Raw genomic sequence first — 27974 nt, 5'->3', positions numbered from 1 at the left:
ATCATTAGAAAACCCTTCTGCAATTATGTTAGCACAGATGAAAACTGTTGTCCTGATTATAGAAGCAATAAAAATGTCCTTCTTTAGACTAGTTGAGTATCTAGAGCATGTTTTAGAAATGTTTTAGGGATGATCTCTTGATAAGTGTGTAAAATTGACCATTTTCATGTCCTGCTAAGCATTCAAAATACCTTTAGGTGTCAGCTAAAATGTATGGAGTAAAAAGTACATTATTTTCTTTAGGAATGTATTGAAGTAAATGTAAAATTGTCAAAAATATAAACAGTAAAGTACAGCCCCCCCCAACCCAACAAAAGTATATAATTATACTTAAGTCACATTTTAAAGTATTTTTACTTAGGTACTTTACACCACTGGAAATGAGGGTGTGCATAACCTGTCTGCTTGTTTTTGGTCATGATTTCTTGTGTCGAAAATGTGCCCTCATTTACAATATTGCTTTGTAAATGTTTCCCTTACCTTGGTTGAATAGTTTATTCTCAATTATTTGGGGTGTTGGGTAGGCTGTTGCAAAGATGATGTGAAGTATTGTAACAAAATGTGTTTTTGAGGTCTCATTTGCTATTTTTTATTTTATTTATGTAATGTTTTCCAACAATGTTTTCCTCTTTATGAAATTGAACGGTATTGATGCAGGCGCTATAGCCTACATTTCACTTTGTAAACGTAATCTAAGGAAGGCTCTACTGCGCATGCTCTTGGGGGCGGGTGACAGATGACGATCGACTTCACTGTACAATACTTTGTGAAAGCCCGCTCTCCTGGTTGACACACACATTTGTGTTGAAGAAGCACGATGCTCCGAATTGTGTTATCCCGAACTTTGCCTCGAATCTCTGGCATTTCGAATTGTCAGTATTCTGCAGCCGCCATCCCGGTACCAAGCGCACAGCCCGAAGTCCATTACAACAAGGTAAGCGATAAGTATTCACAACATGTAAATGACATGTTGAGTAGCTATTATCATTGTTGCACACGACTGATATGATCGGTTTAGTGTATTTCTGCCATGTGCAATTCATTGCAAGGCAACTAGGTTTACGTGAGAATTGCAATATCTTTTGGACTAGATGCATTTTTTATTTTTGCTTGACTAGCTTGCCTACTTGTTTATAACTCTTGTTGACATTAAAACGCTTGACCTGATTGAACCTTGTGATAACGTACTTATCCGATACATTGGGTCAACTGAATTACATATACACTAGATAATTGTTGGGTATGATGGTGTTATGCAAAACTGCAATGTGGCAGACAGCCAGAAGCCTTCCTGGGTTGCATTAATAAAACGTTTGCTAGAGTTGAAAGACCATCTTGTACATAGACAGACACAACACATAATGTACATGCATGCATGTGTTTCTGTTAAATTGTTTTGGGGAATTTATAAAGAGACTTCTATACCACTGCAATATTATGTCAGAGACAGTATCTTACAATACTGCACAAATAAAAACTGAAGGGAAGTAATGGGATGTAACTGGACAATACAGTGTTTATACTGGCTCCCAATTTATTTTTGGTCTGTTGGATGATAGAGTTGTGATAACATCTGTAATCTAAACATAGAGCCTAATCAAATCTCCTCTGTCTCATTACAGCTGTTCATCAATAACGAGTGGCAGGATGCCGTCAGCAAGAGGTCCTTCCCCACCATCAACCCAGCCACAGGAGAGGTCATCTGTCAGGTGGCTGAGGCAGACAAGGTCAGTGGCTGGAACTGCCTTGAAACCTGGCCCTGTTCTGTCTAATTACAAGACTTACATCCTTGGTTCCTTGGAGTAATCACTGATCCAATATAATTGGATTGGTGAAAGCAGGGGTTCCACTAGCCTACATAGCTTGGACCTATGCAGTCGTAATGACTGTCTCAAGGAAGGGAGGAAGGAAGGCGGCATTTTCAAAGCATTTGAACAGGCCCCTCACTGTTTCTGTATTCAACAACACTACATCCTTGGCATGCTAAGACAACGAAGTTGCCTGAAGCAGAAACATGACAATTAGGTGTGGTAGGAGGACGAGAGGCTGAAATAACCGGGGGAAAGGTTAACCTAAACAACGGGCGTAATTAGAGCACAATCTTGTAGGGGCCAGGTGTGTGACCATCTTTTTTGTGTTATTACACTGTCGTAATTGAATTACTTGATAAGTCATTTTTTAAATGATGCCTGATGATCTAAGGGCTGAAACGTTGTTGTAAATTAATATCACCTGGGAGCATGAGCAGCAGTGTGAGGCGTTGTCATTTCTATTTTCCATTTTTTTAAATGATATGATCTAATATTTATTTTCATCTCCCTCTGTTTTCCCTCTGGCCTCCTTCTCCGTCTTTCCAGGCAGATGTGGACAAGGCTGTGAAGGCTGCCAGGGAGGCCTTCCGGTTTGGGTCACCATGGCGACGCATGGACGCGTCGGACCGCGGGCTGCTCCTGAGCCGGCTGGCAGACGCAATCGAGAGGGACACAGCCTACCTAGCGGTCAGTGGCGCCGTCCCATTACTGCTGGTCAATGGAAATGATTAACCTGAAGTGGTGTTATGAGCGGCTAATTAGATGCACAACATTCCTGTTCTGGCACTCATGCCAAAGAAAGCAGTTGTTTGGGTTGTATTAGAGTTTACTTGTGTGGCACAGTGCTTTGTCTGATGACAAATGTTACCTTCCAGTGGAGAAAAGGTTTTACCCAGAAATATTATCTTCAAAAAATGTATGTTCATATAGATTTGGCTTGTAAACAGCAGCACCATATTTTGCAGAGTCACTGTGTTAGTCCTGTATTCCACAGGTTGCTGACCTAAGCAGCACCCGCACTGAAGCCACATGATAGAGATAGAGACGCAGAGCCACGGCTAGGTCACATGATCAACACTGAGAATCTGCAGTGGAAGTGGTGTAAAATAATTCCTTAGTGCTGCTCTTCCAAGACATACACAAAGCATATTTGTTGATGTTATGTTACAGGTTTTGCTTGTTTGGTGAAAGTAATAGGGGAAAGGCTATAGTGGTGAAAGGGTTTCTCTGGGCTTGTTTTGATAAAAGAATGAACGGCCTCAGCACCGGACGCTGCCCTACTTAGCCTGGTAAATGAGGCCCTGCTAAAATCAGATTTCCTTTTGTTTACACAAGGATTGGTTCTTGGAGAGAGAAACAAGCTGCTTAGTTTGTGTGTGTGGGGGGGTGGGGGGGGGGGGGGGTGTATTATAAGAGAGTAGGATTGTTAGTACAGTATTTAGGTTGGACTTGATTAACTACTGTCAGATTGGCTTATCAAGGGGTGCAAGGTCCATCAGGTCTGGAAATAGCACTGATTCTGTCCACTGAGCTTGCTCCACCTACATGTTAAATATGGATATGGTGTGTATGTGAGAGGGAGTCTGTCCAGAGCCAACACCAGTGACTCGTTAGTACTTGTAAGACTGGCTAATCTGTTCAAGTATGTACAGTCCAATGTGCTCAACATGAACTGTATGTGCCTGTAAATGTTGTATATAGATACATTTTGCAGTGTGTGTTATGTTGGCCACATGTACTCTTGTGTTCCCATTTGCCAAGCCAAATAAATGGTGCGTGGACAACAATAATCTTTGATTCACTCTTGACGATGAGCCAATTAATTCCCTGGGGTTTGTCTTGCTTGTGCAACGGTCTCTGTTTTTCAAAATATTGGATTCTAAGGTGACCTAACTAAAGTGAGGGTTACTGGTGTTTAACTGGATTCTGAACTGGTTAACACCCTGTAGCAGCAAATAGTCCCTGTAATTTGATATGACAATGTTATAGTATAACATCTGTTTGGCCCATTAGCAGCATGTTACAGGGCCTACCTCTAAATGCATACTGTATGCTTCTGTGTACAACACTGATTATCCATTAGCTTTTTCTAGGAAGGTATAGCAATCTGGCATTTTTCTTAAATTCAACATTTTTTATGGGGTAAGATCAGCTTTAACATTGCAGATGGCTTCCAGCAATGTAATTGTCTGCATGGTTTCCAATCCCCCATATAAACCAAAATGTGTATATATATATATATATACATACATACACACACAGTGCTTTCAGAAAGTATTCAGACCTATTTACTTTTTTCACATTTTGTTACGTTACAGACTTATTCTAAAAATGGATTTTAAAAAATGATCTCCTCAATCTACACACAGTACTCCATAATGAAAAAGCAAAAACTGATTTTTTGAAATGTTTGCAAATATATTAACAATAAAAAAATGAAATATTACATTTGCATAAGTATTCAGACCCTTTACTCAGTCCTTTGTTGAAGCACCTTCGGCGGCGATTACAGCCTCCAGTCTTTTTGTGTATGACGCTATAAGCTTGGCACACCTGTATTTGGGGAGTTTCTCCCATTCTTCCCTGCAATCATCTCAAGCTCTGTCAGGTTGGATGGGGTGCGTCACTGCACAGTTATTTTCAGGTTATTTGTTAGATTGGGTTCAAGTTTGGGCTCTGGCTTGGCCACTCAAGGAAATTCAGAGACTTGTGCCAAAGCCACTCCTGTGTTGTCTTGGCTGTGTGCTTAGGGTCGTTGTCCTGTTTGAAGGTGAACCTTCGCCCCAGTCTGAGGTCCTGAGCACTCTGGAGCAGGTTATCATCAAGGATATCTCTGTACTTTGCTCCGTTCATCTTTCCCTCGATCCTAATTAGTCTCCCAGTCCCCGCCGCTGAAAAACATCCCCACAGCATGATGCTGCCACCACCATGCTTCACCGTAGGGATGGTGTCAGGTTTCCTCCAGATGTGATGCTTGGCATTCAGGCCAAAGAGTTCCATCTTGGTTTCATCAGACCAGATAATGTTATTTCTAATGGTCTGAGAGTCCTTTAGGTGCCTTTTGGAGAACTCCAAGCGAGCTGTCATATGCCGACAGACAAGTTCCTTACTTTTCCCCACTTGCCTCTTCCATTTTTGCAGTAATGCTGCAATTAGTTGGTTGTAATTTTGTGTAGAGTAGACATTTCTATATATTTTTGTTAGCTGCATGTGTGACAACTCCACCAGTCCTATTTATGATATAATTTACAAATATTATTCCTATTTTTTTAAATATATATTCAATATATTTATATATTATCAATTAGTATATTTGAGTTTAACCATAATATTTGTTGTGTATTTTCTGGTGGATTCAACTGAAATTGCAACCAAGTTTCTATGGCTTGTTTTAAAAAAAGCAATATTTTGGAGATTATTTCATTTTCAAATAACAGAAAGTGAGAGGGTGTAATCTGAATAAAGGGGAAAAGGGCATTCTTGAACATGTGGTGAGACATTCTTACTAACCTGCTAGAGAACCAGTTCGGATTAAGTTTAACTCTTGTATGAATGTAGTCTTTAGTGAGAGGTCTAATGCTTTGATATTTAATCATTTCTGCCCTTCGAATTCATATTCATTATATAAATAGGCCCTTTTAAATTTGTCTGGTTTGCCGTTCCAAATAAAATGAAATATTTTTTGCTCATGTAATTTAAAAAACAAGTCGCTAGGTGTAGGTAAACCCATAAGCATATACAGTTGAAGTCAGAAGTTTACACACACTTTGGTTGGAGTCATTAAAACTCGTTTTTTCAACCATTCCACAAATTTCTTGTTAACAAACTATAGTTTTGGCAAGTTGGCTAGGACATCTACTTTGTGCATGACACAAGTCATTTTTCCAACAATTGTTTACAGACAGATTATTTCACTTACAGTGCCTTGCGAAAGTATTCGGCCCCCTTGAACTTTGCGACCTTTTGCCACATTTCAGGCTTCAAACATAAAGATATAAAACTGTATTTTTTTGTTAAGAATCAACAACAAGTGGGACACAATCATGAAGTGGAACGACATTTATTGGATATTTCACACTTTTTTAACAAATCAAAAACTGAAAAATTGGGTATGTCTATCAGTTTTGCACATCGAGAGACTGAATTTTTTTCCCATTCCTCCTTGCAAAACAGCTCGAGCTCAGTGAGGTTGGATGGAGAGCATTTGTGAACAGCAGTTTTCAGTTCTTTCCACAGATTCTCGATTGGATTCAGGTCTGGACTTTGACTTGGCCATTCTAACACCTGGATATGTTTATTTTTGAACCATTCCATTGTAGATTTTGCTTTATGTTTTGGATCATTGTCTTGTTGGAAGACAAATCTCCGTCCCAGTCTCAGGTCTTTTGCAGACTCCATCAGGTTTTCTTCCAGAATGGTCCTGTATTTGGCTCCATCCATCTTCCCATCAATTTTAACCATCTTCCCTGTCCCTGCTGAAGAAAAGCAGGCCCAAACCATGATGCTGCCACCACCATGTTTGACAGTGGGGATGGTGTGTTCAGCTGTGTTGCTTTTACGCCAAACATAACGTTTTGCATTGTTGCCAAAAAGTTCAATTTTGGTTTAATCTGACCAGAGCACCTTCTTCCACATGTTTGGTGTGTCTCCCATGTGGCTTGTGGCAAACTTTAAACAACACTTTTTATGGATATCTTTAAGAAATGGCTTTCTTCTTGCCAGATTTGTGCAATATACGACTGATTGTTGTCCTATGGACAGAGTCTCCCACCTCAGCTGTAGATCTCTGCAGTTCATCCAGAGTGATCATGGGCCTCTTGGCTGCATCTCTGATCAGTCTTCTCCTTGTATGAGCTGAAAGTTTAGAGGGACGGCCAGGTCTTGGTAGATTTGCAGTGGTCTGATACTCCTTCCATTTCAATATTATCGCTTGCACAGTGCTCCTTGGGATGTTTAAAGCTTAGGAAATCTTTTTGTATCCAAATCCGGCTTTAAACTTCTTCACAACAGTATCTCGGACCTGCCTGGTGTGTTCCTTGTTCTTCATGATGCTCTCTGCGCTTTTAACGGACCTCTGAAACTATCACAGTGCAGGTGCATTTATACGGAGACTTGATTACACACAGGTGGATTGTATTTATCATCATTAGTCATTTAGGTCAACATTGGATCATTCAGAGATCCTCACTGAACTTCTGGAGAGAGTTTGCTGCACTGAAAGTAAAGGGGCTGAATCATTTTGCACGCCCAATTTTTCAGTTTTTGATTTGTTAAAAAAGTTTGAAATATCCAATAAATGTCGTTCCACTTCATGATTGTGTCCCAGTTGTTGTTGATTCTTCACAAAAAAATACAGTTTTATATCTTTATGTTTGAAGCCTGAAATGTGGCAAAAGGTCGCAAAGTTCAAGGGGGCCAAATACTTTCGCAAGGCACTGTATAATTCACTGTATCACAATTCCAGTGGGTCAGAAGTGTATATAGAGTGTGCCTTTAAACAGCTTGGAAAATTCCAGAAAATTATGTCATGGCTATAGAAGCTTCTGATAGGCTAATTGACATAATTTGAGTCAATTGCAGGTGTACCTGTCGATGTATTTCAAGGCCTACCTTCAAACTCAGTGCCTCTTTGCTTGACATCATGGGAAAATCAAAAGAAATCAGCCAAGACCTCGTAAAAAAAATTGTAGACCTCCACAAGTCTGGTTCGTCCTTGGGAGCAATTTCCAAACACCTGAAGGTACCACGTTCATCTGTACAAACAATAGTACGCAAGTATAAACACCATGGGACCATGCAGCCGTCATACCGCTCAGGAAGGAGACGTGTTCTGTCTCCAAGAGATGAACGTACTTTGGTACAAAAGTGCAAATCAATCCCAGAACAACAGCAAATGACCTTGTGAAGATGCTGGAGGAAACAGATACAAAAGTATCTATATCCACAGTAAAACAAGGCCTATATCGACATAACCTGAAAGACCGCTCAGCAAGGAAGAAGCCACTGCTCCAAAACCGCCATAAAAAAGCCAGACTACGGCTTGCAACTGCACATGGAGAAATGTGCTCTGGTCTGATGAAACAAAAATAGAACTGTTTGGCCATAATGACCATCGTCATGTTTGGAGGAAAAAGGGGGATGCTTGCAAGCCAAAGAACACCATCCCAACCGTGAAGTACGGGGGTGGCAGCATCATGTTGTGGGGGTGCTTTGCTGCGGGAGGGACTGGTGCACTTCACAAAATAGATGGCAGCATGAGGCAGGAAAATTATGTGGATATATTGAAGCATCTCAAGACATCAGTTAAAGCTTTGTCGCAAATGGGTCTTCCAAATGGACAATGACCCCAAGCATACTTCCAAAGTTGTGGCAAAATGGCTTAAGGACAACAAATACAAGGTATAGGAGTGGCCTTCACAAAGCCCTGACCTCAATCCAATAGAAAACTTGTGGGCAGAATTGAAAAAGTGTGTGTGTGCAAGGAGGTCTACAAACCTCACTCAGTTACACTAGCTCTGTCAGGAGGAATGGGCCAAAATTCACCCAACTTATTGTGGGAAGCTTGTGGAAGGCTACCTGAAACGTTTGACCCAAGTTAAACAATTTAAAGGCAATGTTACCAAACACTAATTGAGTGTATGTAAACTTCTGACCCATTGGGAATGTGACGAAAGAAATAAAAGCTGAAATAAATCATTCTCTCTACTATTATTCTGACATTTCACATTCTAAAAATAAAGTGGTGACCCAAACTGACCAAAGACGGAATTTGTACTTGGATTAAATGTCAGGAATTGTGAAATACTGAGTTTAAATGTATTTGGCTAAGGTGTATGTAAACTTCCGACTTCAACTGACAGGTATTTTCCTCTCCATGGTAGCAAGATCTTATCTATTTTTGCAAACTTTCTGTTAAAATGTATTGTAGTGAGATCATTTTTTTATTTCGGGAAATGAATACCGAGTATGTCCACATCACCATCAGACTATTTTATTGGTAAACTACATGGTAATGTAAAAGTTGTATTTTTTTAGTGATCCAATACGTAATATAGTAATTACACTTCTCATCATTTGGTTTTAATCCAGAGAGGTTAGCAAAAGTATCTAGATCCTCTGAGGCTGTGGAGGGATTCTAATGGTGGTTTTAAAAGAAAACAACATGAATCATCAGCGTACAATGACACCTTTTGTTTGACAATGTTTCGTAATACAGAATACAGCCTTGCTACTATCTGTCCTCAATCAAACTTCATCAGTTAGGCAATGGCGGAACTCTGACACTTTGACCTTATTTTGCCATAGGAACTGGAGACCCTGGACAATGGGAAGCCCTATGCCGTATCCTACAGTGTGGACGTGCCCATGGTGGTCAAGTGCCTCAGGTCAGTCACAGTAGTATACATTGCAGTGTGTATGTGTGAGAGCAGTGAAATGAACGCATGCATTAAGTCCTTGGGGGATCAGGCTTTCAGCTCGACTGCCGACGGCCTTTGGAATGCCCTCCCGGATCACCTGAAGGCACCACAGACTCTGGGATCCTTACAAACGGGCCTAAAAACCTTTCTCTTTAGGAAGGCTTTCGGTTGATAGCTGTGCTCCTTGGTGACCCTTGTAGTGTCAGCTGTGTTCTTTGTGTCAGTTGCATTCTAACGTTCTATTTTTTTATTTTTTATGCACTTTGATATTATTCTGTATAATGAAAAGCTTTACAAATGTAATACATTGGTATTATTATTATTATTATTACTTTCTGCAAACCAAAATGTATGAATTGTCATAAATCATAAGTGCCAGATGTGGCATTATGCTATATGGTTGAATGTTTGTAGGGCGAGGTAGAGACAGAATGGTGGGAAAGAGAGGGGGGGGAAAGAGGATGAGACTGACTGTGATGGGAAAGAGAGGGGGGAAAAGAGGGTGAGACTGACTGTGATGGGAAAGAGAGGGGGGAAAAGAGGATGAGACTGACTGTGATAGGAAAGAGAGGGGGGGAAAGAGGATGAGACTGACTGTGAATTAGTTCTTAGAAGAATGTGACTGAAGAATGTGACTGCAGACTGCCAAACCTCCCTTATTTGTATTTGATTGACTGGCACCCAGCACCATGACCTAGACTGCTTACTGTATACTCACTGTGGATCCGATCACTATCTCAATCTACTGCAAGTCTGCTTGTTTACCTTTTAATAGATTGGAAAAAGACTCATTTACAGTTTCCTTCTTTGAAAAAATAAATAACCGAATTTCCCTCTACTCTTGATATCTGAAACTATAGTTTCTGCAGTTCTATTTCATAATAAACATTTATACATGGTAACCCTACTGAGTCTAGTGTCCTGGTATTTACTGAGTATGGAATGTAGTGAGTACGTAAAGCAGTTGAGAAATATTGACACCCCCCATATCCCTTTTGATGTATTTGAAAGGTGTAATATTTTGGAGGATTCTTGAGTCCAAGTTTTTACTGTCTGTCTGTGTGTGCATGTGTTTGCACAGGTACTATGCAGGCTGGGCAGATAAGTGGGAGGGGAAGACCATTCCCATTGATGGAGACTTCTTCTGCTACACCCGCCATGAGCCCATCGGTGTGTGTGGCCAGATCATCCCGGTGAGTGAAGGAACTGTTCAGTGGTTAGCGATGGACCTTGATGAATCTTAAGCTGTTCAGGGGTTAGGAATGGACCTCCTTGATGAATCTTAAGCTATTTAGGGGTTAGGAATGGACCTCCTTGATGAATCTTAAGCTCTACAGGGGTTAGGAATGGACCTTGATGAATCTTAAACCGTTCAGGGGTTAGGAATGGACCTCCTTAATGAATCTTAAACCGTTCAGGGGTTAGGAATGGACCTCCTTAATGAATCTTAAACCGTTCAGGGGTTAGGAATGGACCTCCTTAATGAATCGTAAGCTATTTAGGGGTTAGGAATGGACCTCCTTGATGAATCTTAAGCTCTACAGGGGTTAGGAATGGACCTTGATGAATCTTAAGCCGTTCAGGGGTTAGGAATGGACCTCCTTGATGAATCTTAAGCTGTTCAGGGGTTAGGAATGGACCTCCTTGATGAATCTTAAGCTCTACAGGGGTTAGGAATGGACCTCCTTGATGAATCTTAAGCCGTTCAGGGGTTAGGAATGGACCTTGGTGAATCTTAAACCGTTCAGGGGTTAGGAATGGACCTCCTTAATTAATCTTAAGCCGTTCAGGGGTTAGGAATGGACCTTGATGAATCTTAAACCGTTCAGGGGTTAGGAATGGACCTCCTTAATGAATCGTAAGCTGTTCAGGGGTTAGGAATGGACCTCCTTGATGAATCTTAAGCCGTTCAGGGGTTAGGAATGGACCTCCTGAATTAATCTTAAGCTGTTCAGGGGTTAGGAATGGACCTCCTTGATGAATCTTAAGCCGTTCAGGGGTTAGGAATGGACCTCCTTGATGAATCTTAAGCCGTTCAGGGGTTAGGAATGGACCTCCTTGATGAATCTTAAGCTGTTCAGGGGTTTGGAAGAACAAGTTCTTATTTACAACTGCGACCTGGCCAAGATAAAGCAAAGCAGTGTGACACAAACAACACAGAGTTACACATGGGATCAAGGTAAGGTAAGGCAATAAATAGGTCATAGTGGCGAAATAATTACAATTTAGCATTAACACTGGAGTGATAGATGAGCAGAAGATTAATGTGTAAGTAGAGATACTGGGGTGCAAAGGAGCAAAAAAATAAATAACAATATGGGGATGAGGTAGTTGGGTGGGCTTTTTACAGATGGGCTGTGTACTGGTGCAATTCTCGGTAAGCTGCTCTGACAGCTGATGCTTAAAGTTAGTGAGGGAGATATAAGACTCCAGCTTCAGTGATTTTTGCAGTTCGTTCCAGTCATTGGCAGCAGAGAACTGGAAGGATAGGCGGCCAAAGGAGGAGTTGGCTTTGGGGATGGCCAGTGAAATATACCTGCTGGAGCGCGTGCTACGGGTGGGTGCTGCTATGGTAACCAGTGAGCTGAGATAAGGCGGGACTTTACCTAGCAAAGACTTATAGATGACCTAGAACCATTGGGTTTGGCGACGAATATGAAGCGAGGGCCAGCCAACAAGAGCATACAGGTCGCAGTGGTGGGTAGTATATGGGGCTTTGGTAACAAAACGGATGGCACTGTGATCGACTACATCCAATTTGCTGAGTAGAGTGTTAGAGGCTATTTTGTAAATGACCAGCGTTGCCATTTTGTGGCCCCTTTCCTCTTGCCTGTGAGAGCAGGTTTGTTTGCTCTGTCTGTCATGGTGAAATAGACTGGGAGTGGAGAGGAATTAAGAGCAGGCAGAGCAGTTTCAGTGAGCTGGCTTCAGTCCCACCAGTCTCATGGTGAAAGAGACTGGGAGGAGGGAGAGGGGTAATATAAGGTGACACCCTGCCTCCAAAACCTGGTAGGGCTGCAATGCTGTGTTGTGTAAATATAGTGGCAGCCTGGACTTTAATGTGTTGAGTGCCTGCATGGATTTATGTCTGTGTACTTTGCACACGTTTGACATGGTCTGTCTTCACTCTACCGTTCACTGTCTTCCTCTCTATCTTCCCTCAGTGGAACTTCCCTCTGCTGATGCAGGCATGGAAGCTGGGGCCAGCTCTGGCTACAGGCAACACTGTGGTGATGAAAGTGGCTGAGCAGACCCCCCTCACTGCCCTGTATGTGGCCAGTCTCATCAAGGAGGTTGGTACACTAATACACACACACATAACACACAAACACACCCTCCTTACCACACTTCTTAAGCTCCCCCCTCTCTCCTCTCAGGTTGGTTTCCCTCCAGGTGTGGTGAACATCCTGCCTGGTATGGGTCCATCTGCTGGTTCTGCCATCGCCTCCCACATGGATGTAGATAAGGTGGCTTTCACAGGATCTACTGAGGTAAGACAGACCGCCCATACTTTAGGCATCTCAAAGAACTGAGTCACTGCTTTCAAAGGGCCAATGTGTTTTGGTGTATTAGTGTGTGTATGAGAATGAACCCTGTACTGTCTAAGCAGCTCCATGTGTCCAGGTAGGTCACCTGATCCAGCAGGCATCTGGCTCCAGCAACCTGAAGAAGGTCACTCTGGAGCTGGGAGGAAAGAGCCCCAACATAATCATGTCTGATGCCAACAGTGAGTACGGCTCAAGGCGACTTTACTTTTGGGATGGGCATCCAGTTAGAAATATGTCAAAAATGGGAACACTTCATTTGGATAGTCTGCTACAGATTATTTAGCAATATCTTAAGCAAAGCGTGGTTTTTATTTATGAAGTATCAATTGCAGCAGGCATCTGCTACTTTTACAACGGACATCTACCAGAGGAGGCTGATGGGATGAGCTATAGGAGGACGGGCTCATTGTAATGACTGGAATGGAATCAATGGAACGGAGTCAAAAATGGTTTCCATATGTTTGACGTGTTTGATACTGTTCTGTTTATTTCATTCCAGCATTACAATGAGCCCATCCTCCTATAGTATCTCCTCTGAAATCTACTAAGGCATGTGCATGTTTGCCTGTGTGTCTTTATTTGTTTGATTGCGATTGCTGTGTCTGACTTGGCCGATATGTTTAGACTTGAGGTTCAGCAGTAAATACACCTTCCGCTTCAAGTCAAAACCTTGCTCAGCTATAATGTTTGCACTGCAGTGACAAATGCAGGATATGGCCAGAAAACGTACCTCAATCCAGGGATGGAAGATGTCCCTGTATTCCTAATTATCCCATTATCCGACATGGAAAATCGAAATACTGCTAGTTTTTTTAACTGCCTTTTTCATCAGCATGCTAGGCTAGCTAATGCTAAAGCAGCCCATTGGATTCCACAACTCTTCCGGCAGCTACTCACCCCAAGGCCAGGTGTCAATTTCATGGAGGCCAATGCTGCAAAACGTCAAGTGGAAACATATCGGCTATGTATGACTGTGTTCTCTCTCTCTTTCTGCAGTGGCGGAGGCGGTGGAACAGTCCCACTTTGCCCTGTTCTTTAACCAGGGCCAGTGCTGCTGTGCCGGCTCCCGTACATACGTGCAGGACACCATCTATGATGAGTTTATGGAGCGCAGTGTGGAGCGGGCCAAGAGCAGGGTGGTGGGAGACCCCTTCAACATGAAGACTGAGCAGGGACCGCAGGTTAGAAATACTGCATGGTGCACAAACACACACCCAGACGAGTAGAGTAGGAGTTGAAGACACACACCCAGACGAGTAGAGTAGGAGTTGAAGACACACGCCCAGACGAGTAGAGTAGGAATTGAAGACACACACCCAGACGAGTAGAGTAGGAGTTGAAGACACACGCCCAGACGAGTAGAGTAGGAGTTGAAGACACACACCCAGACGAGTAGAGTAGGAGTTGAAGACACACACCCAGATGAGTAGAGTAGGAGTTGAAGACACACCCAGATGAGTAGAGTAGGAGTTAAAGACACACACCCAGACGAGTGGAGTAGGAGTTAAAGACGTACCCAGACGAGTAGAGTAGGAGTTGAAGACGCACCCAGACGAGTAGAGTAGGAATTGAAGACGCACCCAGACGAGTAGAGTAGGAGTTGAAGACACACACCCAGACGAGTGGAGTAAGAGTTAAAGACGTACCCAGACGAGTAGAGTAGGAGTTGAAGACGCACACCCAAACATAAGACACTGGATAAAAATAGAAGAGCTGCACACTCTATTGTACTGAAATAACTGTGGTACCAGCATTTCCAAATGCAGAGCCTTTATCAGAAAACTACAAGAACGCACTTGCATTGCATGCATATACACAAGCACTTGTAGTCTGGTTTGGTTTATAGCTCTCTTCCTAACACATTAATAAGGCACCCACTTACGAGCACTGTAAAACGGTTCCCTATCTAGGTGGATGAGGAACAGTTCAAGAAGATTCTGGGCTACATCAGCAGTGGGAAGCGTGAGGGGGCCAAGCTAATGTGTGGAGGAGGAGTGGCTGCAGACCGTGGCTACTTCATCCAACCAACCATCTTTGGAGATGTCCAGGACGGCATGACCATCGCCCGTGAGGAGGTACAGCATGGCATTGTCATTATTAACAACTCACTCTTCATGAAACTGGCTGTCAAGTTTCACCATTTTGGCTCCTGGGGCTGCCTTGACAGAATCCCCCTACTGGCTATACCCATGAAAATGAAAAGAAAAGCCTGTATATTTTGGTTGTCTAAAGTATATTTGTGTGGCTATTCTGAAGCTTAGAATCCTTAGTCCTTAGTTAGTCATTTTTGAACTTGTAAATTAATGATATATACCAATTGATTCTTAAAGAATAGAATGTATAAATGCCTCATGAGCTTAGTTCATATCCTGTCATACCCCCATCAGAACTTACAATATAAGCTTGTTTTACCTTAGTGTCTGTAAACAACAAATGTAAACAAACAATGTATAGCCTCAAAACATCGTTAAACCTATACATTGGATATCACGGATGGTCGGTCCTTGCCGTCTATGTACAGTCTATGAATTTGAGTGGTTACATTTTTCCATCCCTTAGCTGTTTAGCGAAACGGTGGCGAGGAGAACACTTTTGTTTCAATTAAGTATTCTAGCTCTAAGGAAAGTAGCCAGACAAGATCATACGTGTGTAACATGTTGTCTTCAGAGAACCGATCTCTTTAGGTTAGATTCTTTAAATTAATTTCTCCTCTATAACACTTTGTCTGTGTTCAGATCTTTGGGCCGGTGATGCAGATCCTGAAGTTTAAGACTCTGGAGGAGGTGGTTGAGAGAGCCAACGACACAAAGTACGGCCTGGCAGCTGCTGTCTTCACCAAAGACATCGACAAGGCCCACTACATCTCTAGTGGACTTCGCGCCGGCACTGTCTGGTACGCTGATTTCTAGCTTACTTTATTTTACAATATGTCCATCAAATTGTCCATTTCTTTTCGTAGTATTAAGGTCCAGAGGTTGGCTGAAGTTGACCCATTTATAATCAGCTAATTGTGTATGTGGTTTGTCCATTTCTTTCTCCTAAGGATTAACTGCTATGATGTGTTTGGAGCACAAGCCCCCTTCGGTGGCTACAAATATTCTGGTAACGGTCGTGAGCTGGGAGAGTATGGCCTGGACAACTACACTGAAGTGAAAACAGTAAGGACCCCATAACCACCACAATACTGTAGAAGAAAATGTTCAGGCCCCAGTGGGCCACATACGTAAACTTATGAACGCTGTTGCCACGTTACATACATAATAAACAGCAACATCTCACAAGCAGCTGTATGTATGTTCACAAAATGTGTTCATGCCAAAGCTTCAAAACATATTTTATTCTTTACCTCAGGTAACGATCAAGGTCCCCCAGAAAAACTCGTAAAGACGTCAGAACTCTGCCTCCAATCAAGGAAACTAACTGACCATAGGAAGGCTCTACGGAACTAAATCAGCCTTTATTTTGTTTATCACAGAGTCCTCAGTTATTCAGTTGGACTTTAATATGGTGAATCCCTGCTACAATGCAGAGTAGTTTTGTACTCTTGTAGAGTGAAAGGGTAAACTTTGAAAGGATTTTGGATAATAAATGCACTTGATACACGCTATTACTTGCTTTGAACCTGCTGTCATCTGATTGGACTAACATTAATTGCAAAAGTGTTTTATTAATAGGCAAACAATTAAAATGCTTTTAAGGAGGAAATCCGTATGGGATTACAAAATATAGATATAGACTGAAAAGAAACAAAACACAGTAGTGGCAGTTCTAGTGCCACACAACACAAGTCATATGTCTCAACATCTGTACATTATCTAGGTTGAAGTGTGTAACTCTGGATTGCAGTTTGAAAATAGGCTGCTGTATTATGCTCAGGTGTAATGATAATGATATAGCATTTAGGGAAGAAGTAACCAAACATTTAGGTAAGAGTAGACCATACAGACTGCACACCACAGAGAAAGGAATGACGGAGAGTGTGTGCTTTCCTTTGGTGGACAGGTGCACCGTCAGAGAGATGACCCAAGAGATGAAGAAGATAAGCAAGCTGAATGTGATAGATTTACCCTCGTAGTTTTTGGGCAGGTCAGTTCCCATGTAGGCAAAACTAAAGCATGCAATACCCAGCAAAACGGCAAACAGTACTATCACATAAAAGATGGGGATGACTCCATATGTGCAATCCAAAATTATCTCGCTATACAATGTTATCTGATTGGGCTTGGGTCCTTCAATGGCTGTCCACAAAATGCACAGAAACAGCATTATGACAGTGGTTGTGATAATAGTGATCCACTGACCACCATGCTTGACCCAGAAATCATACGCTTTGGGCAGTTTGGCGGCCATTTTGAAGACACAGACAATCTGGAAGGAGCGAACAGCAAGACAGGACAGGCAGGCCACATAGAAGACTATAAACACAGAATTGCGTAAGGTGCAGATGGCCTCTGTGGGTTTGCCGATGTAGAGGAAGACGCTGATGGAGGACATGGACAAGCAACACAACATGAAGAAGCAGAGCCTCCCACCGGCTGACTTTACCACAGGGGTTTTATGCTTACAAAGGAACAGAACCAAGATGGTAATTGAGATGAGGATGATGGAAATGGCCTGGAACATCAGACAAATGGCCAATGGAGCATCAGAATGCAGATACTCTATAGAGCGCTTAGTGCATGAGGTACTGCCATTCCTGGCCCACTCATCCTTTTGGCATGCTATGCAGCTGTAGGGATCGGCTGTTGGGAGAGGAAGGGAAGAGAACGTCTGGGTGACAGATTCTAATATGTGTACAGATAACAATTTTTGTCATGTGATTCATAGGTAATAAATGGTGCCAGGTGTTCTTTCTGACGGATTGACCTGTCAAGGAAAAACTCCAGGCAAAAACAATGTTGCTCAGTACCTGTGTGGTTGATGTACTTTCCATCAGAGCAGATCTCACACTCAAAACAGCAGGTGTGGAAGCCAGTTTGAAGAAGTACTAACCTTTGTGCCCTCAAACCAATGTATGAGAGTTTCATTAATGTGGAAGCTTGGTGTGGGGTTGGTAAGGTATGAGCCAATGTCCACATTAGAACATGTTTTATTTTTGCAGTCCCAGTGTACAATGTCGTAATGAGCCGGTGGGTCCCCGTTCTCATCAAACTCTATACTTTGATTGTCCAATTTGAATTTGACCTGTTTTAGTGCCTCCGTGACCTGGGAATGCAAGACAAAATGGTCAAATAAAAGATGGCATCAATTAATAACCATATTTTTGGTGATGTGGTTGACCATAAGGCTTCATATTGAAGGAGATGCATCTCACTTACCATGTAAGGATAAGCAATGATTTCTGAGTTGGCACAGTTCCCCGTCCCACACCGCAAAGCACTGTGGAGTGCATGAGCCACAGCATACACTGCAGAGTAGATGACAAAGCTGTATGTCGGGTCCTCCCCAATAATTGTCTGGGCACTGGTGGAGTTGCAGTCAGAGCAAATCTGACCACATCTTTCTTTTAAGTCCACGTCAGTGCATGCATTCTCATGTCTGGATTTTACTGTGTTGTTAATGAACTCATCAAATCCTCTCAGGTCCTTGTGCCTCTGTACAGTGACACCTAGGACCGTCCCAATCCTCTCAATCTGATTCTTCTTGATCAACTCTTGGTTCATGGACCATGTTTCACTAGCGATCCATATCTTCTCCTTCACTCTGAGATCTATGGCCTTTTGGATGAAAGGAATGACAAACTCCACATTGGCAAAGACTACAATAACCTGGACATTGAGCATGGCTATGTTGTTGAATAGACGCCATATTAAGGATTGGTTTTGGGGAACAGTGTCTTGGTACGCCAAACAGATGTTAGCTGGTCTAATCTTATCCTGAAAAACTGTCAAGGCATCTCTGCTGTAGTCATTGTCACCACCGATGAAAGCCACCCAGTTCCAGTTAAACTGTCGGAGTATACGGACTATAGACTCCACCTGATATTTGTCGCTGGGAATAGTTCGGAAAAAGGAGGGAAATCTGTTTTTGGAGCTCTGTTAGACACTTGATGCCCCATGAATCACCTGTTGAAGTAAAACACAAAACGATAATGCTTTTGTGAGAACAAGGATTGTTACAGTACAGGTACATTTATTTTGCAGTGTTCTACAGAACCATTCCTGAAGAGTACAAACACAAGGCAGCTACTGTATAAATAGCACCATCATGAGGTTATATTGTGCCATAAAATACTACTTACCATTGGAATCATCTCAGACATGTACAGAGGGGCGACACTGATGGTTTGGCTGCTGCCAAACGGGCCAGTGACTGAGATGACTTTAGGTCTGTAGTTTGTACCGTTCCACACGGAGATGGCTCCTCTTCCCTTTTGGGTCAGAAAGTCCAGAGCAGCCCCATAACTGAGCAAGTCAGAGCAATAGTCAAAAAACTCATAGCCCAGGCTGACACCAGGCAACAGCAATGTGGAGTTGTTGATCTCTTCAATAGCAAACCTCATGACTTGAATCTGCTGGTAGCTTGCTGAGGAAAATGTAAACCTGGGATGTAGAAGGTTGCATAGTTTTACTGTCCATGTGTGCAACAAAAAAGTTTGACATTTACAGTATTTTTTTTCCCCCCAGTGGTGAAAGCAGACTTGGCCTTACCTGTGACATTGAAGCACCTCAGGTTTTCTGTTTTCAGTTTCAGTCGCTGGACCAGTCCCTCCATACTTCTCATGCAGCTGGAATAGTCCCCCCACAATGTAGTCTCCATCCAGGCTCAGTCGTGGTAAAGAGGAGCATGTGTCACTTTGTTTCACCAGGTGAAATGACACCATCACCACAAGAAACAACATTGTAGATTTCTAAGTAAGAGAGAGTTGTTAGAGCCAAGGCTGAAATGCTCTCCATCTACTGAGGTGACTGATACCAATCATCTTTCACATGTTGTGTTACTTCCTTGTTTTTCTTCCGTGCTTCAGATACCTGGATAACCACAACCACCTTTCCATGGTCAGGCTATTATGGAAACATGTCTTGAGGTTTATGAAAATATCTGTCAGGTCTTTCACACATCCCTTTATACAAAATAATTAGACATTTCCACCAGAGGAGGCTGGTGGGAGGAGCTATAGGAGGACGGATGCATTAATGGATGGAATGGAATAAACAGTAGCGATGCGTGGGTAAAATCACTGGGGAAGCCAAGCCAGAATAAAAAGCCATATTACAACCTGTGTTGTGATAATTGCGTTGTTTACTCTATAATGTGTTAGTTCATATGCCTTGACACCGTGATACATAGGCCTAAGGCTGAGACAATAAGAAGACACAGTGGCAGAATAAATTCAACCATGCCTTTGTTTCTTCACAAAAACAGAGAGCAACCTGTCTGGTGAAGTCCACAAAGCATATTGCATGTACCAATCAGTTACATGACCTACAGCATGGTCAAGCAAGTTCATGTTTCCAACATTTTAGGACCACTAAAGAACTATTGATTTAGAATCATGGTGAGTTACCACAAGTCGCAAAGAAAACATGAGCTGCCTCCACTATTCCAGCACAATTTCACCTTCAACATCATCAAATCACCTCTGCTTAGTCTAATAAAGTGACAACTAAAAGATACCAAAAACAATTTAGTCCAATAAACATAAGATAAATATGATGTAGTCAGTCGTGTTTGTAAAAATAGAAAAAACATGTTGACTCACCATACTTGTAGAGAATGCCAATGCCATCCTCCTCTCTTTCACGTTTATGAAACGGTCTATCACTCTGTCATACAGTACACACTTTCATTTTTTGTCCTAGGCTACCTGGCTAAAATGCTTGCCCGCTAGCCTAATTTCATTTCAAGGGCAATGTTAGCTAGTTAACATTAGCCTTCTACATCTAGTTACATATTGAACTTCCATCCTCTCTGGCCAGGGCCACAATGTATGAATTTATGGTTGGATCAGAATCGCCATTATAATCATTGGCCAGTACAGAGAATTAAGTAAAACCACAAGTCCAAATCTCTATCATCCATGGCTAATTTAGGAAAGAGCCAAATTTAGATAACTAGCTAACCACCAGAGGACAACAATACAATGAGATGCACAACCAGTTTGTCAATATTTGCTCTCGATACAATGTGATTGGAGTGAAGCCAAATCCAAACTGACTTCCCTTGACACCTTTTTGTGGGTGCCAGGACCATTCACAGTTGATCAACACTGATTGACTATTATTTTATACAAAATTTCGCTGGCTTGCCTTGTATTCAATGCTACTGGTGGCATCAATGTCATATTCTTTGGAACCAGACAGCACTATGCAATTTACATATGTTCATCATTTGCATCTGAAAGACACTGTTCATGCACCACTTGTTGCCATCCCCACAAAATAACTTGAAACAGAGTTTTACATCAGTCCTGCCTAGGGTTGCATGTAGTGACCAAGGTGGCTCCGATAGACATGGCAGCTCTGTTTCTAGCTCCTAATGCTAAATATGTGTATGCGGCCAATACAATTTGAACGGGAGGGTATATTACTTGTAACTTTCAAAGTTTACCCGTAAACTACCAGCATTTGGGTAATTTAAAGTTTTTTTAAAAAATTTTTTATCACAGGACATAGTGGTACTTCAGATTATCACAGATGTCTAATTATCTCTGGCCCTCTGCATGGCCTTATTTATCACATGTAAAATATATGAATTAATCATATAACATGATCCGAAATATAAACCATCAACTTAGAGAATACCATTTGTCTTAATATGAGGATTTCAGCATTAAATACACTTTACTTTTTAAACTTGTCTTTAATGTTTTCGCACCCGACTGGTGGCAGTTGTGAAAAGTCAAGTTGGAAGAGTTGCAGAGTTTGAAAATAATGGCATCTTTTAGATTAATGAAACAATTAGGTTATTTTCTAATTAAACATATGGTCCATCCACTAGAAACTCATGGACCCAAATATAGATTACAAAAAAAAAATACTATGAATGCATTAAAAAACATTTAATTGCATATTCAACAACTTACAAAAAAAAATTGAAGCTGAAATTGAGATTTTATTTTAGGAATAAGGCCTGTTTTTCTTTTGAAGCAAGAAGGAGGCTAGTATCAGCTACATTTATGCCTTTACTAGACTATGGGGATATTTTATATATGAATGCTTCTGCTCAGTGTTTGAGATCAATTGACACTTTTTACCATGGCACTTTGAGATTTATTTTAAACTGCAAAACCCTTACGCACCACTGCACTTTGTATACCAGGGTTGGCTGGCCTTCTCTAGTCACTCGTAGACTCAGGCACTAGTATACTTTTATTTACAAAGCCATTTTGGGTTTACTACCTTATTGTTCAGAAATGTGGTGGGTACTCTCTTCGTTCTCTGGACCTTATCCTGCTAACTGTTCCAAATGTCCGAACTGAATTTGGTAAAGGGCTTTTATGTACTCTGCGCCATCATCTTGGCACGCCTTACAAAATACTTTTAAACTGGAATTGGTATTTTGTTATACTCTTGTGAAGTCTATGGTTTTTACTAGATTACTTGTAGTTTTTCCATGTTTGTCATTTTTTTAATGACTTGGTGCTGCCTATCTTGGCCAGGACGCTCTTGAAAAATAGATTTTAAATCTCAATGAGACCTTCCTGGTTAAATAAAATAAATAAATATTCAAGTATAAATGACCAAAGTTTGCATAGATTACCTTTTAGTTAACAAAATTACAGAATGTTCCAGGAACTTTGTTAAATTACCAGTGGCTTTGCAACCCTAGTTCTGCAGTCTCCCTTTGAGCTCCCTGTCATTTTTGTGTGTAAAATAGTTGTACCCTTCAGAGAATGCCATATGTTTACATCTTCAATATACACCCCCACAAATATACATCCCTCAAATGCCCAGCTACCATAAACATTCAGAGCATTGTTCATTGCTTATATCAGGGGTAATTTAATATTCAATCATACAAGGACACTTAGGTGTAATTCTTCTTATGAAATATTTAATTTAAAGTTAATGTTCCAATAGGGACAGAAGTTTCCAGCACAGTAAGCTTGTCCTGAAAACAAATAGATATATTTTAAAACAGCTGGTATGACAAACACTTCAAATGATTGCAACTTAAACTGACATTAAAACTCAAGTAGGCAGCATTGAAACAGTCACTAGACTATGAAAACTAACCTTTGTGGATGGTTTCCAAAACCTCCCCAGCTCTTCCTCTAGGGCTGGTCCTTGGTAATCTTCTCTCCACTCGGCAGGCTCCATGTACCCCTGCAGAAATGCTGCCGCTTCGTCCACCAAAGGCATCTGTCCAACCCCCACTCTCTCAACCTTTGACCCTTCTATCCCAGCAACCTGCTCCTTAGCTTTCTTTGACACCTTAGCATTCATGGTGACACTCGACATGTTCCACTGAGCTACCTCCTTAACCGTCACAGTATTCTCCTCAGGTACATGTTCCAAAGTTACACTTGATGTCACTTGGTCTGTGCCAATCTCTTCAGCTGCCACCTCAATCATCTCCTTCTCAGCCCGTTTGTCCTCAACCGGCTCCTCCACACTCCCTTCTTTTCTGGCTACCACCCCCTCCTCTCCTAGAACTGTCCCTTCCTGCACCTCCTCTACCTTATTCATAACAGCAACTGACATGTTTTTCTCCTCCTCCCAAGGAGCGACTGCCAAGCTTTTAAACTTCACCTTCTCCACTCTATAAGTGACTGCCAAGGTCTCCTCCACCCTCTCCTCACCATCTGCCTGTCTCTCCTCAGCCTGAATGGGCAAACTCTTCTCCCTGTCCTCCAACACTCTCCAGGGTTTACTGGTGATCAGGCTTTTCACTGAAGGAGATGTCAAGGTTGGCCCTGGTTACATCAGGCAGAACCACAAGTTACAGATCAACATGCATAGTTTTGAAGAATTAATCTAAGATGAATTAGAGAGAAAAGAGGCGGTCCAGCATTGACTGTTGTATACTTACAAAACTCTGACACTTCACAGACAGAATCACAGCAGGAGCACACAGAGGGAGGGCCATACAGCTCCTCCCACCTAACAAGAAATAACCAGGGGTGTAATCATTAGTCCAAAACATTTTGCAACAAAAACAAGTTTCTATTGGACAAATTCAGGTAGGTCACTCACTGTTTCGTTAGCTTTCTAGTGAATAAACCCCTGGTTAACCAGTGCAAAAAACAATGTAGCATGAAATAACTGAATTACTTATGTTGTCATCAGTGTCCTACACATTGATCATGACCAGTCTATGTAACTTGTGATGTAATTCTTGAGTAAATGATTGTGAGCGACAGTGGTGTAAAGTAAAACATACTTTAAAGTACAACCCTTTTGGGGAGATCTGTTCATTACTATTTATATAGATTTATTTTACTAGTTATTCCTAAAGAAAACGTACTTTTTACTCCCATACATGTTCCCTGACACCCAAAAGTACTGGTTACATTTCAAATGCTTAGCAGGACAGAAAACGTTCCAATTCAGACTTATCAAGAGAACTCCCGGTCATCACTACTGTCTCCGATCTTGCAGACTTACTAACACAAATGCTTCGTTTGTAAATGTCTGAGTATTGGTGTGCCCCTGGCTACTCAGAAATACATTTTAAAATAGTGCCGTCTGGTTTGCATATACAAGGAATTTGAGAAGATTTATAGCATTTACTTTTGATACTTAAGTAGATTTCAAATAAAATACTTAGATTTTTAAGTAGTATTTTACTGGGTGACTTACCTTTTAACACTCAAGTAAAAGTATCTTTACTTTTAATCAAGTATGACAATTGTGTACTTTTCCCACCACTGGATATAGAAATACATCTGATTGGTCGAGGTTACTGTTGAGATTCCAAAAAGACAGTTTACCTTCCCACTGCTCTATTGTACGTGCAGGACTTGGCGCTCCACTTAGAAGTGGATTTCATGACAGTCATAGTACAGTGCAGGTAGAGATGCTGTGGAACAGAGTATGAGAGATAGATATGCGATACACCCTCCCTTATTCACTGGTGTTGTGGAAACATTTGTGTGCCATAAAAGGATATAGCCTAACCTTGGCAGTGATTTGGGGAAACAGGAAAGCATCCACAGTGAAGCGCAGGACATTTGACTCTCTGGAGAAGAACTGGGACTGACTGCCTTTCCGCTTGCTGTCCACCATACATCTAAAAACACATACACACAGATATACCCACCACTAGAATTGATTGATACAAATGCTATATCTACATCAGTGTGTGAGAATGTAAGTGTCTGATTACCCAAAGTTGTGAATGACTTCAAGGCGAGGTGTGGCATTTGGGTCATTGGATGTCGTAACAAAGCAGGAATCAACAAACACACTCTCATCTTTGGGGACAAAAGCAGCGTAGGCTTTGAAGTACATTGGCTCCCCAAGCATATAGCCCTCTTCTGATGACAATTGTTCCCATTGCTCTGCATTTGGAGAGAAAGATTTTCCCTCATTCTCTGCCCCTTAAATCAACTTGCAAACTCTTGTAATGGGACATGTTTACTTACCATTGCATGCAGTGAGCCTAAAGATGTGTTTGCCATTCATACTCTTCAAGAGATTGCGGTCATGCACCTCAGGTACATAGCCAACTTTGTAGGAGTAGTGGAATCTGTTAAGGAAATGGATGGTAAAACAGCAAAAACCACTCATCACACAGTAGTAAGACTGAAGTATAAATGCCTACTGTAGACTAGTCTATTGGGCACTATACCGGTTATATATGCACTGAATGGGGAGGTTGAGAGGTATGGCTCTTATCACTGGCCCTTGTGGTTCTGGAGAAAAGCGAAGTGAGCTGGAATACACCAGCTGGCCATTCATGGTCTGGAAGTCATTAACAGAATAAAAAGAGTACATATTTTAGGGTCAGTTTAAGAGTCTGCTCCTAATGGATAGTGAGGGCAAAATGCATCCCAACACATCTTACCGTTTGAGTACTGCCACAGTCATTCAAGTCATAATGGAAGTAAAAGAAAAGTGGGGTGACCCGGGTGACGGGGCAAGTGCCCAGGAAGAGCATGGAGGCCAGACACCTAAACCTGAGCTGACTTCTGTTGATGCGCACGGAGATCTGGTTGTACCCGCACCACACCTCCACTCCACGCGGATTACGCACGGGAGAGAAGTGGTTGCGCTCTGGACTATTTTGTGGTGGAAACAAGAGGGTGCTGAAGATACTGGGGAAACGTATTTTCCCGACGACTGGTCTGAACAAGTCCCTATCGACGACGGGAACCGCCGAGTGCTGGAACATGGGAAGGAAGTAGTATGGTGGTTCTGACCGCTGGGCACCGATGGCATCGTCTTCCCCTATCCGAGGCCTGATCACCTCACGCACTGGTACATTGCCCAGGAGGTGCCGCTCCGAAAATTGGTAGTCTTGATGCACTTGACCCTCCCATCCGTCAACATTAAAATCAGCTTCCGCTGATACTTGTTTGAATGGAAAGGCAGAGAAAATCCATGCAAACAGACAAAACATCCACGAAACTTGCGTCATGTTCAACGTGACCGTAGAAATAAAACAATAAAACTCTGTAGTCCAGAGCGCCTCGTGTTCACACTGTTGTTAGCAAACTAGACTGACCATTTAAAGATTAATGTTGTAGGCGCGTGTTAATTGCGCTCACCTGGTTTTGGCGCAACAATTACGCACTTGGCACACACGGCGACGTTCGTTGCATGTAGGCTACTGAGCGTAGATTATCAATGAATGATTCGATTAATTATATTTGCAATGACATATGAAAACGTATTTTGCATTGCCTACTATGTTACAATGTAAACTTTGAGTATGTAATTCACTTATCTATCCACCAGATGCCAGTATAAACTGTGCTCTCAATTTTACTCAGTGACTTGGGTGAATACAAAACTTGACCTTCACCTGTTATATTCATATTCAATAACTCTCAACTAGGAAGAGCTCAAATGTGTTGATGAACATGAGTCAAACGGTCCTAAATTGGTCCCCCCCCCCCATGTTGAACTAAACAGCATTTCCATTGACAACGGAATAGATGAATGGAGGATTGTGCCACCGTAAGCTGAGGAGTGTAGGCCATCAGGGTAACAAGAACCTGTCTTTAACACTTCCAGTAGCACCTTTTCACCTTGATAGTAAACCAGCAATCAATGTATCTAGCTGTAATGCTATGTTTACACTTTACTCAGAGCTGCCTGCTACTGTATATGGGCAACAATAAAATATTGTCAGAAGACTATCCAAACAATGAGACTGATTCCTAATAAGTTCATTAGTAGCTACACCAACTTTGTGGTTCTTCATGGACATCATCCCCACCACACCCAACACCAGTTACACTCAGGTACAAAAAATGGATGAAATAACTTGAGGTCAAACGCAAATCTCAGATTTATTATGCCATGTCAGTGATCACTTAGCTTGCCACATCAACAGTTTGTCTTTGTGGCAGGCCTGCTACTGTATGCACATTGCTCAGATGAGGGTCTGTCGACTGAAAGCTGAAAAAAGCAGAAAGCTGTGATTTGCATTTGACCTTTGTGTGCAAAAGTATACTCTTTATTCTTATATATCCAACTTTATTCTTACCCAGTTTCCCCCATTCAGGCCCCGCCCAGTGGCTGACTTAAACTAAGTCAGTGTTTTAATACCAGCTTTAACTGTTACATTTAGTCAATGCCCAACTTTCACCAGCAGGAAGAAGGCAACCAAACAAAAAACAGAAGAAAACAGGTTCATTTTTACCTTTTCTTTTTCTTGTTAAATAGTAATAAATACATGAGATGCAGTGGTTTATTTTTCCATTTTTTTCTGAAGCAGGAGGGTTAAAAAGTTTATTTTTATTTATTTATCTGTCTGTTTGTTTTCTTTAGCAGCAATCCGAACATGGTTGAAAGTGGAGATAGCAGCCGAGAGAGAAGTAGTTCACTTTTTTTTTAACTTGATGGCAAACAGCACTCACAGAGTGTCGTGAAGGAGGGAGGGAAGGGGAGAACAAAAGACAGGAGTAAGAAAAGAGGCCAGAGAAGTCAGAGTCACGGGGGCTGTAGGGGTAAGGAGGGCATGAAAGTGTCCCCTCATATGTATGTACTCCTCCCTCCTGCTATATATTGCCCCCTCCCTTCCAATAGAAAAATGGGGCAGAGAGGAGAAGAGAGCGAGAGATCGAGACAGAGAGAGTGAGCAAG

At 41.8% G+C, this 27974-nt stretch overlaps 3 protein-coding genes and 1 pseudogene across 3 annotated transcripts; 1 reads left to right on the top strand and 3 right to left on the bottom strand.

The window, feature by feature from the left end:
• Nucleotides 1-726: 726 nt before the first annotated feature.
• LOC139390697 (aldehyde dehydrogenase, mitochondrial-like) lies at nt 727-17246 on the top strand. The gene is made up of 13 exons (XM_071138011.1): nt 727-934; nt 1623-1727; nt 2358-2498; nt 9117-9196; nt 10311-10422; nt 12394-12522; nt 12607-12720; nt 12854-12956; nt 13774-13958; nt 14688-14852; nt 15513-15670; nt 15821-15935; nt 16129-17246. Exons 1-13 carry the CDS (start codon nt 818-820, stop codon nt 16159-16161), a joined length of 1557 nt encoding a protein of 518 aa, XP_070994112.1. The 5' UTR covers nt 727-817; the 3' UTR covers nt 16162-17246.
• LOC139385132 (taste receptor type 1 member 1-like) lies at nt 16494-17583 on the bottom strand (the record flags this gene model as incomplete). The annotated part of the gene is made up of 2 exons (XM_071130210.1): nt 16494-16513; nt 16725-17583. Coding segments are annotated over 2 exons (879 nt in total), but the record flags the coding sequence as incomplete, so codon positions are not given.
• A 15-nt stretch (nt 17584-17598) lies between these two features.
• LOC139385124 (taste receptor type 1 member 1-like) lies at nt 17599-19618 on the bottom strand (annotated as a pseudogene).
• A 451-nt stretch (nt 19619-20069) lies between these two features.
• LOC139385116 (zona pellucida glycoprotein 3d tandem duplicate 1) lies at nt 20070-26302 on the bottom strand. Its single transcript, XM_071130185.1, has 9 exons — nt 25729-26302; nt 25513-25625; nt 25307-25410; nt 25048-25222; nt 24840-24951; nt 24653-24741; nt 23752-23822; nt 22956-23635; nt 20070-20075 (listed from the first exon to the last, which is right to left on the bottom strand). Exons 1-9 carry the CDS (start codon nt 26299-26301, stop codon nt 20070-20072), a joined length of 1923 nt encoding a protein of 640 aa, XP_070986286.1. The 5' UTR covers nt 26302.
• Nucleotides 26303-27974: the final 1672 nt, after the last annotated feature.

The sequence above is a fragment of the Oncorhynchus clarkii genome, chromosome 3 (assembly GCF_045791955.1).
Source record: "Oncorhynchus clarkii lewisi isolate Uvic-CL-2024 chromosome 3, UVic_Ocla_1.0, whole genome shotgun sequence".
NCBI classification, from domain to species: Eukaryota; Metazoa; Chordata; class Actinopteri; order Salmoniformes; family Salmonidae; genus Oncorhynchus; species Oncorhynchus clarkii.
This window is presented reverse-complemented; position numbering and strand designations above follow the sequence as displayed.